Source organism: Phascolarctos cinereus, unplaced genomic scaffold (genome assembly GCF_003287225.1).
Source record: "Phascolarctos cinereus isolate Bilbo 61053 unplaced genomic scaffold, phaCin_HiC Scaffold_726;HRSCAF=1367, whole genome shotgun sequence".
Lineage (NCBI taxonomy): Eukaryota > Metazoa > Chordata > Mammalia > Diprotodontia > Phascolarctidae > Phascolarctos > Phascolarctos cinereus.
In genome coordinates this window covers 319,330,292-319,343,842 of record NW_027556098.1, presented here as the reverse complement: position 1 = coordinate 319,343,842, position 13,551 = coordinate 319,330,292, and the positions used below count along the sequence as shown (strand labels likewise).

The window sequence follows — 13,551 nt, the reverse complement described above, 5'->3', positions numbered from 1 at the left end:
AATATAGGCAAAAAACATGATTCTGAGAAATGATCTTTCCATAGGCTTTAGCAGACGGCCAATTCCCTATCTAACCCAACTTCCCTCCCAACGAAGGAATTACCTTCCATAACACGCTTGTTGGGAAATCATACAGCCTCTCTGTTCAAACACTTCCAGTGATGGGGAGCTCAGTATTTCTCAAGGAGGGTACGTTACTTTGTTGGACAGCTCAGGTTGATAGAAAGTTCTTTATGTTCAGCCAGAATGATTTGCCCTGTGACTTCCCTCTGGTTAGTCCTGATCCTATCCTTTGAGGCCAGACAAACCAAGTTTAATCCCTCTTCCCCAGGACAGACTTTCAGATAATTTAAGACAACTATAATGCCCCATATAATCTCTTCTCCAGGCTCCTCAAAATCCCTAGCTCTTCCACTTAATCCTCTATACCAAATCACTTAACAATTAAGCCTAATCACCTAATCTTATTCTCCTATGCCTGCAGTGCCTGATAGTGCAAGTCTTATCGTGGCATGGAGGGGACCTTGGGCTCCTTGAAGTTCATGTCAGAGGAACACAAGCCCTGGTAGACTCCCATGAAGGGAGTCTTCAAATAGAGAAAAGCCAGCCAACGGACTCTGTGTTTTGTCACAGGCTAGCCTAGCAAGGCTCAAAGATGCTAAAAATTGTAAGGATAAGTATATTAGGAGGAAAGTCACAGTAACTCATAGACTACTTACTAAGTCCCGGAAGAATCATGATCTGCCTTGGTGAAGGGAGCTCCCACAAACATGAAACCATGGATCCATCAGTGTGCTAATAAATATTTAACAACTGGCTCTCTGGTGGGGAAATATGCACATGACACACTTGTAAGTTTAATCTCCATTATTAACATTTTCTCCATCACTCTTTTATGTCCAGACATTCAATAAAACAATAAATCAATTGCCCTACTTTGCAGCATTTTATAATTTCCAAGGTGCAAATGCTCACACTGAAAATTTAACAACTGGCTCAGCATGATATGGCCTCTAGCATACTCATGCATGGATCCCTGGAAAGTTGTAACTCTCTTTGCTCCAGGAAGATTGAGTTCCTCTAAGTTTATAAACTCTATCCTTTCAATCAATCACTCAGTCAATCAATAAGTAACCATTTATTAAATCCCCACGAAGAGGCAGCGGGCTGTAGTGGGCCTCTTTCCAGCTGTAGGTCCTACAGTGACAACAGGCTTTCCATAGGCTGCTAGTTTGCAGAATAAAAAGCTCTGCTTCCACAGCACACCACTGGAGGGCACCACTTACAAAGGCATTTAAAAAATCATGAAACCTTGTTTTTTTTCTGTCTGGCATAGTCAGTCTTCCTGTCCCCAAAACATTCCCTCCAGTAGAGAAAAAAAGGTGTCCCTTGTTCATAGAGAGCCACTGGTTTAAATCTGCTCTCTATGGAAAGAAACAGTGGCACCCTGGGCTCTTCTTATGAAGTACTGAGTATTAGCTCCCATTTTTATTTGTAGATTTGCAAGGCGTTTTCCTCAAAGCACCCTGTGAGGCAAAGGATGCCACTGGGGAAACAGGCTTTGCCTTTCCCACAGTCACACGGCTTTATGTTATTAAGTGCCTACCGGAGACACAAAGAAAGGCAAAAACACCATTCCTGCCTTCTCACAGCCTGAGGGAGGACAGGGGAGGATGGAGAGAGAAACAACATATAAACAATTACATCCAAACAAGTGATGGAAAGGATAAATTGCGTATCCAGAACTCCTAACTAAGACTCAAATACGTGGTGTCCTCCCCCCCCACCAATGCCATATTCATCTCAGTCTCTCACTGGTGATGTTGGGATAGACTTCATGGAAGAGGTGAAACCTGGCTGGCTGCCAAAAAGACAGAGAGGAAACTGCCCTGCCAGAAACAGGAATATGGCCAGAATATTCAGCTCCACTGAATTCAGAAAACAGCTATGTCTCCTACATAGCACTGAACTCAATCATAGATTTAGCTGGAAGGGAGCTTAGAAGCCATTGAATCCAACACCCTCACAGAGAGCTTAAATCGCAAGAACTGAATTCAGATAAATCAGTCAGTGCCTGCAGGGAGCTCTCACATTCTAGCAGAGGTACAGGACATGACGCGAACTACATAATGCACATATTACATCCGTACATTACAGAGGCACAATGAACATGTTACATGAGGCATCAGTTGGTTAAAGTCTTTCTAATGCGGGCTCAGGGAAAGCTTCCCAGAGGAGGTAGAATTTGAATGTGGGTATCAAAGCATGAGAGCAGCTGGGTGGCACAGTGGATGAAGTGCCAGGCCTGGAGTCAGGAAGCTCTGAGTTCAGATCTAGCCTCAGACACTTACTAGCTGTGTGACCCTGGACAAGTCACTTAACCCTGTTTGCCTTAGTTTCCTCATCTGTAAAACGAGCTGGAGAAGGAAATGGCAAACCACTGCAGCATCTCCACCAAGAAAACCCCAAATGGGGTCACAAAGAAGCAGATACGACTGAAATAACTGAACAACATCAAAGAATGAGCAGGATGCCACTAAGCAAAAAGCAGGCCGTAAGGTACTTCAAACACAGGGAATAGCTTGATCAAAAAATATGGAGGTGATTCAGAAGCAATGAGTAAGTCACTCAAACTGGATCATGGGGCACATGAAAGGGAGTAATATGAGATGAGACGGAGTAATAATAGCTGGCAGTGTAACAGTCGTTTGTAATAGGCCTTAAATGATGAGCACAGGAGCCTGTGCTTTCTGACGTGGGCTGTAGGGAGCCAGTGATGATGCCTCCCATCTCCACAGTACTTGGTAGTTTACAAAAGTCTGTTTTCCTGAGGAAGTCCCTTGAAGATTGTGCAAGTAGTATTTTCTTCATTTTCAGATGAAGAAGCTGGTTCAAAGAGAGGGAAGAGACTTGTTCAAAATCACCCAGATAGTAAATAAGTGGCAAAGCTCTATTTCCTGACTCCGAGGCCGGAGTGGTCTCCCCTTCCATCATTATGCCCTCTTCTGGTCACTGAAAGGACAGAAATCTCTTCCACAATGAGCACATATGAAGTCTTCCTCCTCCTCCCACCCCATCCCCACATTCTCAAAAGACAGATCAGGAATTGCAGCTTCTCTCTAAAGAGTCTGATCCTTTTGGCAGCGTAACCCCTAACTCCCTCAGACTACTCTGAAGGCTACAGTGTTTATTCTGTCATTGTGTGGTCCCGCTTCCCAAACTGTGTGGCCTGGAGTTTTGGTGAATGGCTTTAAATGCTTAAAAATCCCCAAGCATCCTGGCTCTGGGACATTCATAAAATGCCTCACAACGGGTAAACTGAGGCACAGAGAGGGAAAGCTACTTACCTAACATCAGCCACACTGCAGGAAGGGGAGATAGACCTGGAAACCCAGAATGTTTAGCTCACCAAATAATCATTTATATTTATATAGCACTTTAAGGTTAGCAAAGCATTTTATGTGCCTGATTTCCCATGGCAACTCACAACAACCCTACAAAGAGCTACCATCGGTATTATTATTCTCAGACTTCTGGATTAGTAAATTTAGGTTGAGCAAGGTCAGGTAAGACTTGCCCACATTCACACAGCTCATATCAGTGGAGGGATTTAAACCTAGCTCTCTTCTGGGTTCAAGTTCAAAGACACAGCTTCTCTGGGCCTTCCAGGGAGATGTATGATGGCACTATAGAGGGTTGCTAGAGAAGAATACTTTCTTAAGTCACAAGTTAAGAAAGAAAGAAAGAAAGAAAGAAAGAAAGAAAGAAAGAAAGAAAGAAAGAAAGAAAGAAAGAAAGAAAGAAAGAAAGAAAGAAAGAGAAAGAGAGAAAGAGAGAAAGAGAGAGAAAGAGAGAGAGAAAGAGAGAGAGAAAGAGAGAGAGAGAAAGAGAAAGAAAGAAAGAAAGAAAGAAAGAAAGAAAGAAAGAAAGAAAAAGAGAGAAAGAGAGAGAAAAAGAGAGAGAGAAAGAGAAAGAAAGAAAGAAAGAAAGAAAGAAAGAAAGAAAGAAAGAAAGAAAGAAAGAAAGAAAGAAAGAAAGAAAGAAAGAAAGAAAGAAAGAAACTTCCCAGATTATTGGGCTCCAGGCAGGGAGGAAATGTTGCTCTGGGATGCCATGATCAGACTAGTGCCTTAAAAGGGCTAGGAAACTATAGTATGCCAGAGCTGGAAAAGACTTTAAAATATAGAATGTCAGAGCTGAAAGAGACCTTCGAACACAGAATGTTAGAACTGGAAAGGCCCTTAGAATATAGAAAGTTAGGACATAGAATAAGATGTTTAAAACTGTAGCCCAGAGGGGAAAACTACCCAGTTCAAAGCTGCTTTCACTAAACTGAACTAGCAGAAAGCTGGGCTCATGGCCAGTGCTTCTAAAGTAAGTCCACGTAACTCTCCTCCACACACAACTTCTCCTGTGTCCCTACACCTTCATTCCAGGCCCTGTTCAGGCTGAAGCCTGTAAACATTCCAAACCCCCATACATTCTGGCTAGGCTTCAGAAGAAACAAAAATACAGGAAATGCCTGGTCCATAGACCAGCTTTTCCCTGTTCCAATGGCCACAATCCAAACCCCTCTCCTTGACCAGCAACACTGCAAGAACACAAGACAAAGCAACAGTCAGCTACCAAAAAAAAAAAAGAAGCATAGTCTTCACACCCCTCAACGGCTCCTGCACACTCTGCCAGAGTAAGCTTCCTGAACCTCTCAACCCCTACTCTAATTACACACCCATCTGCTCCAAACTCTTCAATGGCACTTGACTGCCTGAATGATAAAGTCCAGATTTTCTAAGCTGGCATTCAAGGCCTAACATTTGGACCCAACATTTCTTATCTCCCATTACTTCCCTCCACTCTATACTGACACCAAACAGCATTATTCCCTGTCCATCCCCCAGCCCCCTCAAAGTTGGAACTAAGACTTAAACTTGTTGAACTCAGATCTCATGGCCCCTGGCTCACACTGTCCCTGTGCCTAAATTAGCCTTACTCCCCCAATCCTGCCCACTGGATTTTGAACCCATCCATCAAGACCCAGCTAGAGTGACTCCTCCTCCAGCAATCATGCCCTGATCCCACTAACCTCTCAGCTATAAATAATCTCTCCATCCATTAACTCCAACAAGGCTTTGTTTGTTCTTCTACTAGGGTCCATAAAACATTCTACCATAGTATTTATATCCATGCCTCCTTATCTTTCTTACTATATTGTAAACTCCTTGAGGGCAGGGCCTACATTTTTTTGTGTCTCCCTTAGCAACTGACATAGTTAGTTGCTCATTAAATGTTGAATTAACTAATATAGTGAATCCAAAGGCATTTTTATGCAAAGATTGAGTAAGCTCTTTATTGATCTCTACCCCACCTCTATTCTGTCTCACTCAGTTGGCAGAGTATAAAGAATACTGGGACTTGGGAGTCAGAAGACCTGGGGGGTCAAATCCTGGCCCTGCCACTTACCAGATACATGATAGTAAACCAGTCATTTGCCTTTTTTATCAATAGTAAAATTAGAGGGTTGAACCAAATAATCTTAAAGGCCTCTTTCAACTCTAACAGTCCATAATTCTGTCTTCAAGTATTTAAAGGGCTGTCCTGTGGTAGAAAAATTAGATTTAATTCATTTTGACCCCCAGAGTTAGAAGCAATGGGGCAGATATTGCAGAAACGTGATTTTAAGAGGGAATGAAGGGGAGCCACTAGATAGCTCAACGGATAGAGCACTGGCCCTGGAGTTAGGAGGGACTGAGTTAAAAATCTGGCCTGAGAGGCTTTATACTTACTAGCTGTATGACTCAGGGCAAGTCACTTAACCTCAATAAGAAGGAGAGGAGGGGAGGGGAGGGGAGGAAGAAAGAGGGAATGAAAGAAAACATTCCTAACTATTACAGGTATCTTAAAATGGAATAGCCTATAAGAGAAGGCTTTTATTAGGGGAGGGGGGAAGAGCATTTGAGAAATAGAGAAAAGAAAAAAGAAGGTCCAATGAAACATTTTTAAAAACACACAGAAGATAGCACAAGGAATTTCAGAAGGGTGCATGGACAAATGGAGAAGTACTAGCATTAAATTTAATATATACTTTTTAAAAAACCATAAGCAGTACATAAGAGATTTATAGTTTCATGTAATTTTTAAAAAAATTTTTCTTGTATAAAGAAATGTTCAGTCTGTCAAGTTCATAATTTTTTTAAAGGAAATTTTTCAAAAAATAAAATGGGAAGCCCTGGGAGGTAGTGAATTCCCCATGGCTGGAAGTCTTCAGAGGGAGAGTGGATGACCATGTCAGTAAATTTCTATTCAGGTATGGGTTGAATTCCTTCAATTCTGAGATTTGAAATTGTAATACCTCTTGCTAATTGCCACCAGATTAATCTCCCCGACACACAACTTTCGGCAAATCACTCCCCTGCTTGACAAATGCTCACATTTCCATTGAACCTTCACCATCTCGTTTGGTGGCTGGTGGTACAAGTATCATTAACCTCATTTTACAGATAAGGAAACTTGAGTCTTAAGGAGTTCAAAATCTTGGGGCAGGATCAGTCATCTAGTGAGTTAAAAGTTGGAACTAAGACTTAAACTTGTTGAACTCAGATCTCATGACAAAAAGCCCCAGTATCTTTTCACTACTGGACTACTCAAATTGGACTGGTGCTTGTCCTGCCCTCTCTCTCCTCTGTACCTCTGCTTATACCAATCCCATGCCTGCAACAGACACTTGATGGGCAGATCCCCCATTAAACTCCTCTTCCTTCCAGGTCCAATTAGGTGTTAGCTCCTTTATAAGCTCATATCTGTTCTCCCTACCTATAAGTGATCCCTCCCTGCCCAAAAACCTAACAAAGGTTACCAATTACATTCTAGCTTATAGTCGTGTGTGTGTCTGTGTGTGTGTATCTTCCACTGAAATGTAAGTTCCCTGAGTACAGAAACTGTATTGCCTATACTCATTATATATATCATTATACATATACATCATTAAAATAGTGCTAGGGATAGTAGACTGCACATAATAGGTGCTTAAAAAATACTGAATTGAATTTGGCTTCGTAAAGCCACGTTTCAACAGGTTATTTCTTATTAGGAAGTTTGCTTCTGATTGAACTATAGTGCCACCAAGTGGACGATGGTACTACCAGGTGAACAGCCAGGCCGGTAAGAGGAAGAGCTGGACATGTTTTACTACTGGCTTATCTTTCTTTTGCTAACCACCTGAACCTAAATATTAACCAGTACAACTAATTACTATAATTTACTACACTGGCACATAATTATAGGGGAAAATTATAGGAAATATGAACACCTGGGTACAAATAGGTACATCCTCACTATTCCTTCACTGTCATCAATAACCATTTACTTTCATCTTATTCCTCACCAATCTAAAGTTGAATGCTCCCTTCAAAATTCTGACACTCTTAAAGTCGCCTTCTTAGGGAGCAGACACGGCACTCTGGCAGCTCCAACAAGTGCTGGATGAACTTTGGGTGATCTCTCTCTGTCTGTTAGGAATCAAAATGCTCTGCTAGCTTCTCAGTTTCTTGTTATAGTATCATTCACTTATGGAATCTTGTCACTTTTCTGCTTGCATACAAGCATTAAAGCAGGCACGCAAAGGTGCCAGTTCTCTTTTCTGGGGGAATGCCCCCTTTCCACAACTCTTCTGGGAACAGAGGCCAAAAGAAAACAAAATAGGAAGAAAAAAAAAGAGGCCATAAGAAATAAAAGAGGGAAAAAAAGTCACCTAAGTTATCTCTGTTTTCCAACATGAAACCCTGGATTATCTTTTTGCATTCAAAAGACAAACATTTCCCCATCTTTCAGTCTTTGAAGCCACAGTAAGGAAGCAGTGCTCTGCACATAGCAAACACACAAATGTTTGTTAACTTAGGATGGTAGGTGGATTGCGACCTCAGAGATTGCTTCATCTATCCCACCCTATTTTACAGATGAGGAATCCTGAGATCCAGAGATTTTAAGTTCTTTGCACAAAGTCACATCAGGTAGTAAGTACCAGAGCAGAGATTTAAAACAAAGTCCTCCAACTGCAAATTCAGGGCTCTTGTCATGATAGCACATTTCCTCGGCAACAGTGGACTGTTTCCATTGACCTTCTCCCTCAATCTACCTTTCTCCTTGGTAAATGAGGCTCTAGATAAGCTCAGGCTCACAAAACCTTGAAATGGGTACATGTGTGGGCAAGACAGTTCTATCCGAAATCCACACCCTCTAAGATCTTGGACTTCATGAGCCTGTGCCATTTTCCAGAAACATGCTAAAATCCACTTATCCCTGGGGGACAATGGGCCCCCTGTCATTCTGAATCTCTACTTTTTCCCTCATCTTACAATTATTATGGTATTAATGAAGTTTCATCACTTCACCTCTCGACATCTCAGATTCCTCATCTGTAAAATGGGAAGCTTTGGGCTACATGGTCTCTAAAGTCTAAAATCTATGATGACGATTAATGCCATCCTGTAGTTTCAACACACAACACAAGTGAAATCCCAGCTCTTTTGTTCTGAATAATAACAGCAGCTCATGTCTCTGTAGCACTTTGCTTACAATAACCCTAAGGCACCTAGTGTGACTATTCCTTTCCTTGTCCTGCAGCGGAGGCAACTGAAGTTTAGAAAAAAGGTCACACAAGTTGTCCAGGATGACAGAGTCAGTATATGCTGGGGACAGGACTTGAACTCCAGTATTAACTACACCATCATATCTCTCAATTGCAAGTATTATTATCTGTATTTTATGGAGGGTGAAACCGGGGTGCAGAAAAAATAAGCCTTGGGTTCCATAGCTAGGACATGCCATGGCCAAGTCTTAAAAGGCTATTTCCTAGTTAACTTGTAATGTAACTTGTTTGTACATAGCTGTTTGCTTATTGTCATTCCCATTAGATTGCAAGCTCCCTGAGGCAGGGAGGGACTGCCATTTGCTATTTTTTGTATCGCCAGCACTTAGCACGGCACCTGGCACACAGCAGGCATTTAATAAATGCTCATTGACCAACCGATCCCAATGTGCACTCTATTGAGCTGCCTTTTCTTATAACATTTCCACACTAACTACTTAGCTAGCATTTCTATTACTTTACAAACAGGATCTTATTTTATCCTCACAAGTCTGGCCCAGAAAGGTTAAGAGACTTGACCTGGCAAAAGAGCCAGGATTAGAGCCTCTGAGTCCAAATTCAGCAAGCTTCCTTTCCCCGCACCAAGCTGTCTCCCAAACATCTCGCCACGTCCAAACTCTGTATTCACCCATTCTGCAATGAAGGTCAGGCCCAGGCAAGATTTATTGGGCTGACAGCACTTCCAGGGCTGTCTCCCAAAGAGATCATACACATGGGAAAAGGACCCGCATGCACAAAAATATTCACAGCAGCTCTGTCTGTGCTGGCCAAGAACTGGACATTGAGGGAGTGCCCATCCGTTGGCGAATGGCTGAGCAAGGTGTGGTGTATGAATGCAATGGAATACTGTTGTGCTATAAGAAATGATGAGCAGGCGGACTTCAGAAAAACCCGGAAAGACTCATATGGTCTGATGCTGAGTGAAGTGAAGTGAGCAGAACCAGGAGAATGTTGCACACAGCAGCAGCCACGTTGTACGATGACTAATATTGGATAAACTTAGCCCTTCGCAGCAATACAAGGATCTAAGACATCTCCAAAGGCCTCATGATGGAAAATGCTATCCACATCCAAAGAAAAAACTACGGAGTTTGAATGCAGGTCGAAGCACATTATTTGCTATTTTTTTCTTCTGTTGTGTTTTGTTTCCTCTTTCTGGTGTTTTCTCCTATTGGTTCTAATTCTTCCTTACAACATCATTAATGTGAAAATATGTTTAATAGGAATGTATATGTATAGCCTATATCAGACTGTGTGCCACTTTGGGGAGAGAGGCAGGGCTGGAGGAGGAGAAAAATTTAAAACTCAAAAGCTTAGGGAAGTGATTGTTGATAAATTAAAATAAATTAACAAAAAATATATATATAAAAAAAAGATTTATTGGTTTCCTCACTCCCTACTCATTCATCGGTCTGCTCTGCCTCCACACCAGCTGCCTTTTTCTCTCATGGGTACCTTCCTCCCCTCCAACTGCTCCCCTGCCTACTAACGCCCCTTTTTGTTTTGTCTTCCTTTATTAGTATGTAAGCTCTTTGAGAGAAGGGACTATTTTGTTTTCTTGTTTTTGTATCACCCTCCCCCAATACTTGGTCCAATAATAACAGCTCAATAAATTATCTGTCCATCCATCCATCCTTCTATCTAGCCATCATCTATCTATCCATCCATACATCCTTATCCATCATCTATCTATCCATCTTGTGTGTGTAGTTGTGATTTGTCCTTCATTCTCAAAGAGGGCCATGACATCAGGAAGAGGATGACATGACTTGCAAATGAATTGGATTTGAATAAGGGAGGGCTGTGCAGTCATCAGCCTCACTTTCTCCTCCAGAGCCATCTGGGTCCAGTGGCCAGATATTCATCAGGATGACGGGAGATGGCCCAGGATGCAGTGGGGGACCTTGGCCTTTTTAAGCTAAGGTACATCTATCCATCTGGTGGTGTAGTGGATAGAGTACTGGGCTTGGACTCAGGAAGACCTGAGTTCAAATCTGACCTCAGACACTTCCTAGCAGGATGACTCTGGGCAAGTCATTCAACTTCTTTCAGTTTCTTCAACTGTAAAATGGGATAATAACAACACCTACCTCACAGAGTTATTGTAAGGTTCAAATGAGATAATATTGTAAATTTATAAAGCACTTAGTACACTGCCTGGCATACGACAGGTGTTAAATAAATAATTCCCTTCCCCCCTTTCTCTTTCTGTCTGTCTGTCTGTCTGTCTGTCTGTCTGTCTGTCTGTCTATCTATCTATCTATCTATCTATCTATCTCCACGGCTTAGCTGCATGCTAAGATTTCTTCAGGAAATGAGCCCAGGCACATTCTCAGCAGACAACCATACCTTCTGCCACAAGGAATCCCGTGAAGCCAGAGCTGAGCAGGCAGCCACAAACCAACAGTTTCCCACCTGGCCCTGGTGCAAGTCATGAGAACTGATGCCATCCACAAAGAGGCGAGGGTTCTCACAGATGTCCTACAAGAAACAAGAGAAAAGTAAACAATGTGACAGAAAGGCTGCCAAGGCATAAACAAACTGCAATGTCCCATTTCTAGAGTATGTATGTGAAAAATGGAAGTATGGAAAACAGAACCCATGACACTCAGCAGCAGTGAGGCTGACTCCTCAAAACCTAGTATCTTAGGTCTTGATGATACCCCCAAGCTCTAGTTGTTCATTTCCTATTATCTCTGGCTTAATTCCATCTGAATATTCCACCCTCCGCATCACAATTGTCCAAAACTGAAGTCATCTTTCCCTCAAAATATATTCATCCTCCAGCATCTCCATTGGGGTTATTGGTGACACCATTCTTCCAATCATCCAGGCTTAGAACCCTGCAATTATCTTTGACTCTTCCTTCTCCCTTCCACTTACAGCCAGTCACTAATCTTGTGACTTCTTCTACAGTGTCCCTCCAGCCCCCTCCTTTCTGTTCCCACTGCCACTACTCTGTGTCAGGTTCTCATCATCACATACCCAGACTATGTCCTCGCCTTCAGTCTCTTTCCATTTTCCAAATCCATCTTTCACATACTGCCTGAATCATCAGCTCAAGAAATAAATATGACCTTTTCACTTCTCTGCTTAAGAACTTTCACTGGCTCCCTAACGCTACATGATAAAATACAAACCCCATAGTCAGGAATTAAAAGGTCAGTCACAATCAGCATCCAACATAGCTTTCTAGATCTTATCTTCCCTGGTTGCCCTTAATGCACCCTATGTAGCTGGACTCTTTCTTTGCTACTGCCCAAACATGTGAGATACTATAAACTGACACTTGACTTAATTGTATATTAATGGATTGAGCAAATCACTCCAAGAATTCACTTCAAAAACATGTGTTTATTAAGTATCTGCTGGGTGCTTGCTGATGGGGGAGAACAAAGTTTAAATAAGACATAGTTTCTACCCTCATTGAATTTACAGCCTAGCATGGAATCAGCAAATCAGGATTCTAGGTCTACTATTTTACTGTACTTCTGAAAGCCTGGTATTACTGCAAAGATCTATGGGTAGACTAGATACTCCTATACTAAATGACTACAGGAAACCTAACAGCCTTCAGGCCAAACTATGAAAAGGTTTGTATAACTTTTTACAATCAACTATCTATTATATCTTACCCTTTTCTCCAAATATTCTAAAACTTCCATACAGCTGCTGAGAATCACTGGTTCTACTTTGCATGCCTCCATTTATCTGGTCTACTTTGAATATCTCCATTAACCTCCCAACTTTGTATAACTTCATTTATCTTGCCTATTTGGTACTTTTTTCATTTGACATTTTTTTGTTTCTTCAAAGGAAAAGATATATTCAGCCTGGTACAGTCTGGGGAGAAGCTGCCTCCTTTAACAGCTGTTAAGAAATAAAGATATGGGGGGCAGCTAGGTGGCGCAGTGGATAGAGCACCGGCCATGGAGTCAGGAGGACCTGAGTTCAAATCCGGTCTCAGACATGTAACACTTACTAGCTGTGTGACCCTGGGCAAGTCACTTAACCCCACTGCCTTACCAAAAACAAAAAAAAGCAAGCAAGAAAGAAAGATATGTCTTGATTAAGGAGAAATTATAGTGGTCTGGGTAAATTCTTCAGCACTGATAACAAGTGTGCTACTTTCACATAGTATTTTGTATCTCTTGAATGCACTTAACATGTACTATTAGGTATTAAAGTTATCTTTGTATGTCTCTCAACTACCTTACTCTGCAGAGCTCAGAGGGCAAGAACCGAGTCTTAGAAAAATTTAGTCTCTTCCCAACAGTGAGTTGCTTAACTAATGCTAACTAATTAAAGTGCTTAATTAACGCCAATGAATCAGAAAGCGAGAGGTAGCAGCATGTTACGTATTCACTCAAATTTGGAGTCAGTAAACCTGCATTCAAGTCTCAACTCTGCTTCTCTGGGTCATCTTTCAGTAACTGGACCTCACTCTCCTATAGAATGAAGGAAAGGGACCGGATGATGATAGCTGACATGTAGCAGATTACACACATTATCTCATTTGATACCCACAAGAAGGCTGTAAGATACTACAGGTCTTATCAATATCTATTATTTTCCAAAGGGGGAAATTGACGATCAGAGTTTAAGTGACTTGTCCACAGTCACACAGCTGGGAGTGTTTTCACAGGGGATTTAAATCTAGGTCTCTCATGACTCCAAGTCAACCTCCCACAGATGACCCATAAGGTCCTTCCCCAGCTCTACTGATATGAAGGGGAGAGAAAGTAAGAGAACAAGCATTTATTAGGTGCCCACTCTTCACAGATATTATCTATCTCATTGGATCCTCACAACAACCCAATGAGTTCAGTGCTTTTATTATCCTCATTTTACAGTTGGGAAAACTAAGAGGTTAAGTGTGACTTTCCCCAGGATCATTGTTTGAACTC

At 41.8% G+C, this 13,551-nt stretch overlaps 1 protein-coding gene across 1 annotated transcript in view; it reads right to left on the bottom strand.

Moving 5' to 3' along the window:
• The window catches only part of CAPN5 (calpain 5), a 160,626-nt gene that overhangs the window by 52,702 nt on the left and 94,373 nt on the right, over positions 1–13,551 (bottom strand). Inside the window, 1 exon segment of the mRNA XM_078156930.1 lies at positions 10,994–11,125. Within this exon segment, the coding sequence (XP_078013056.1) occupies positions 10,994–11,125 (132 nt within the window).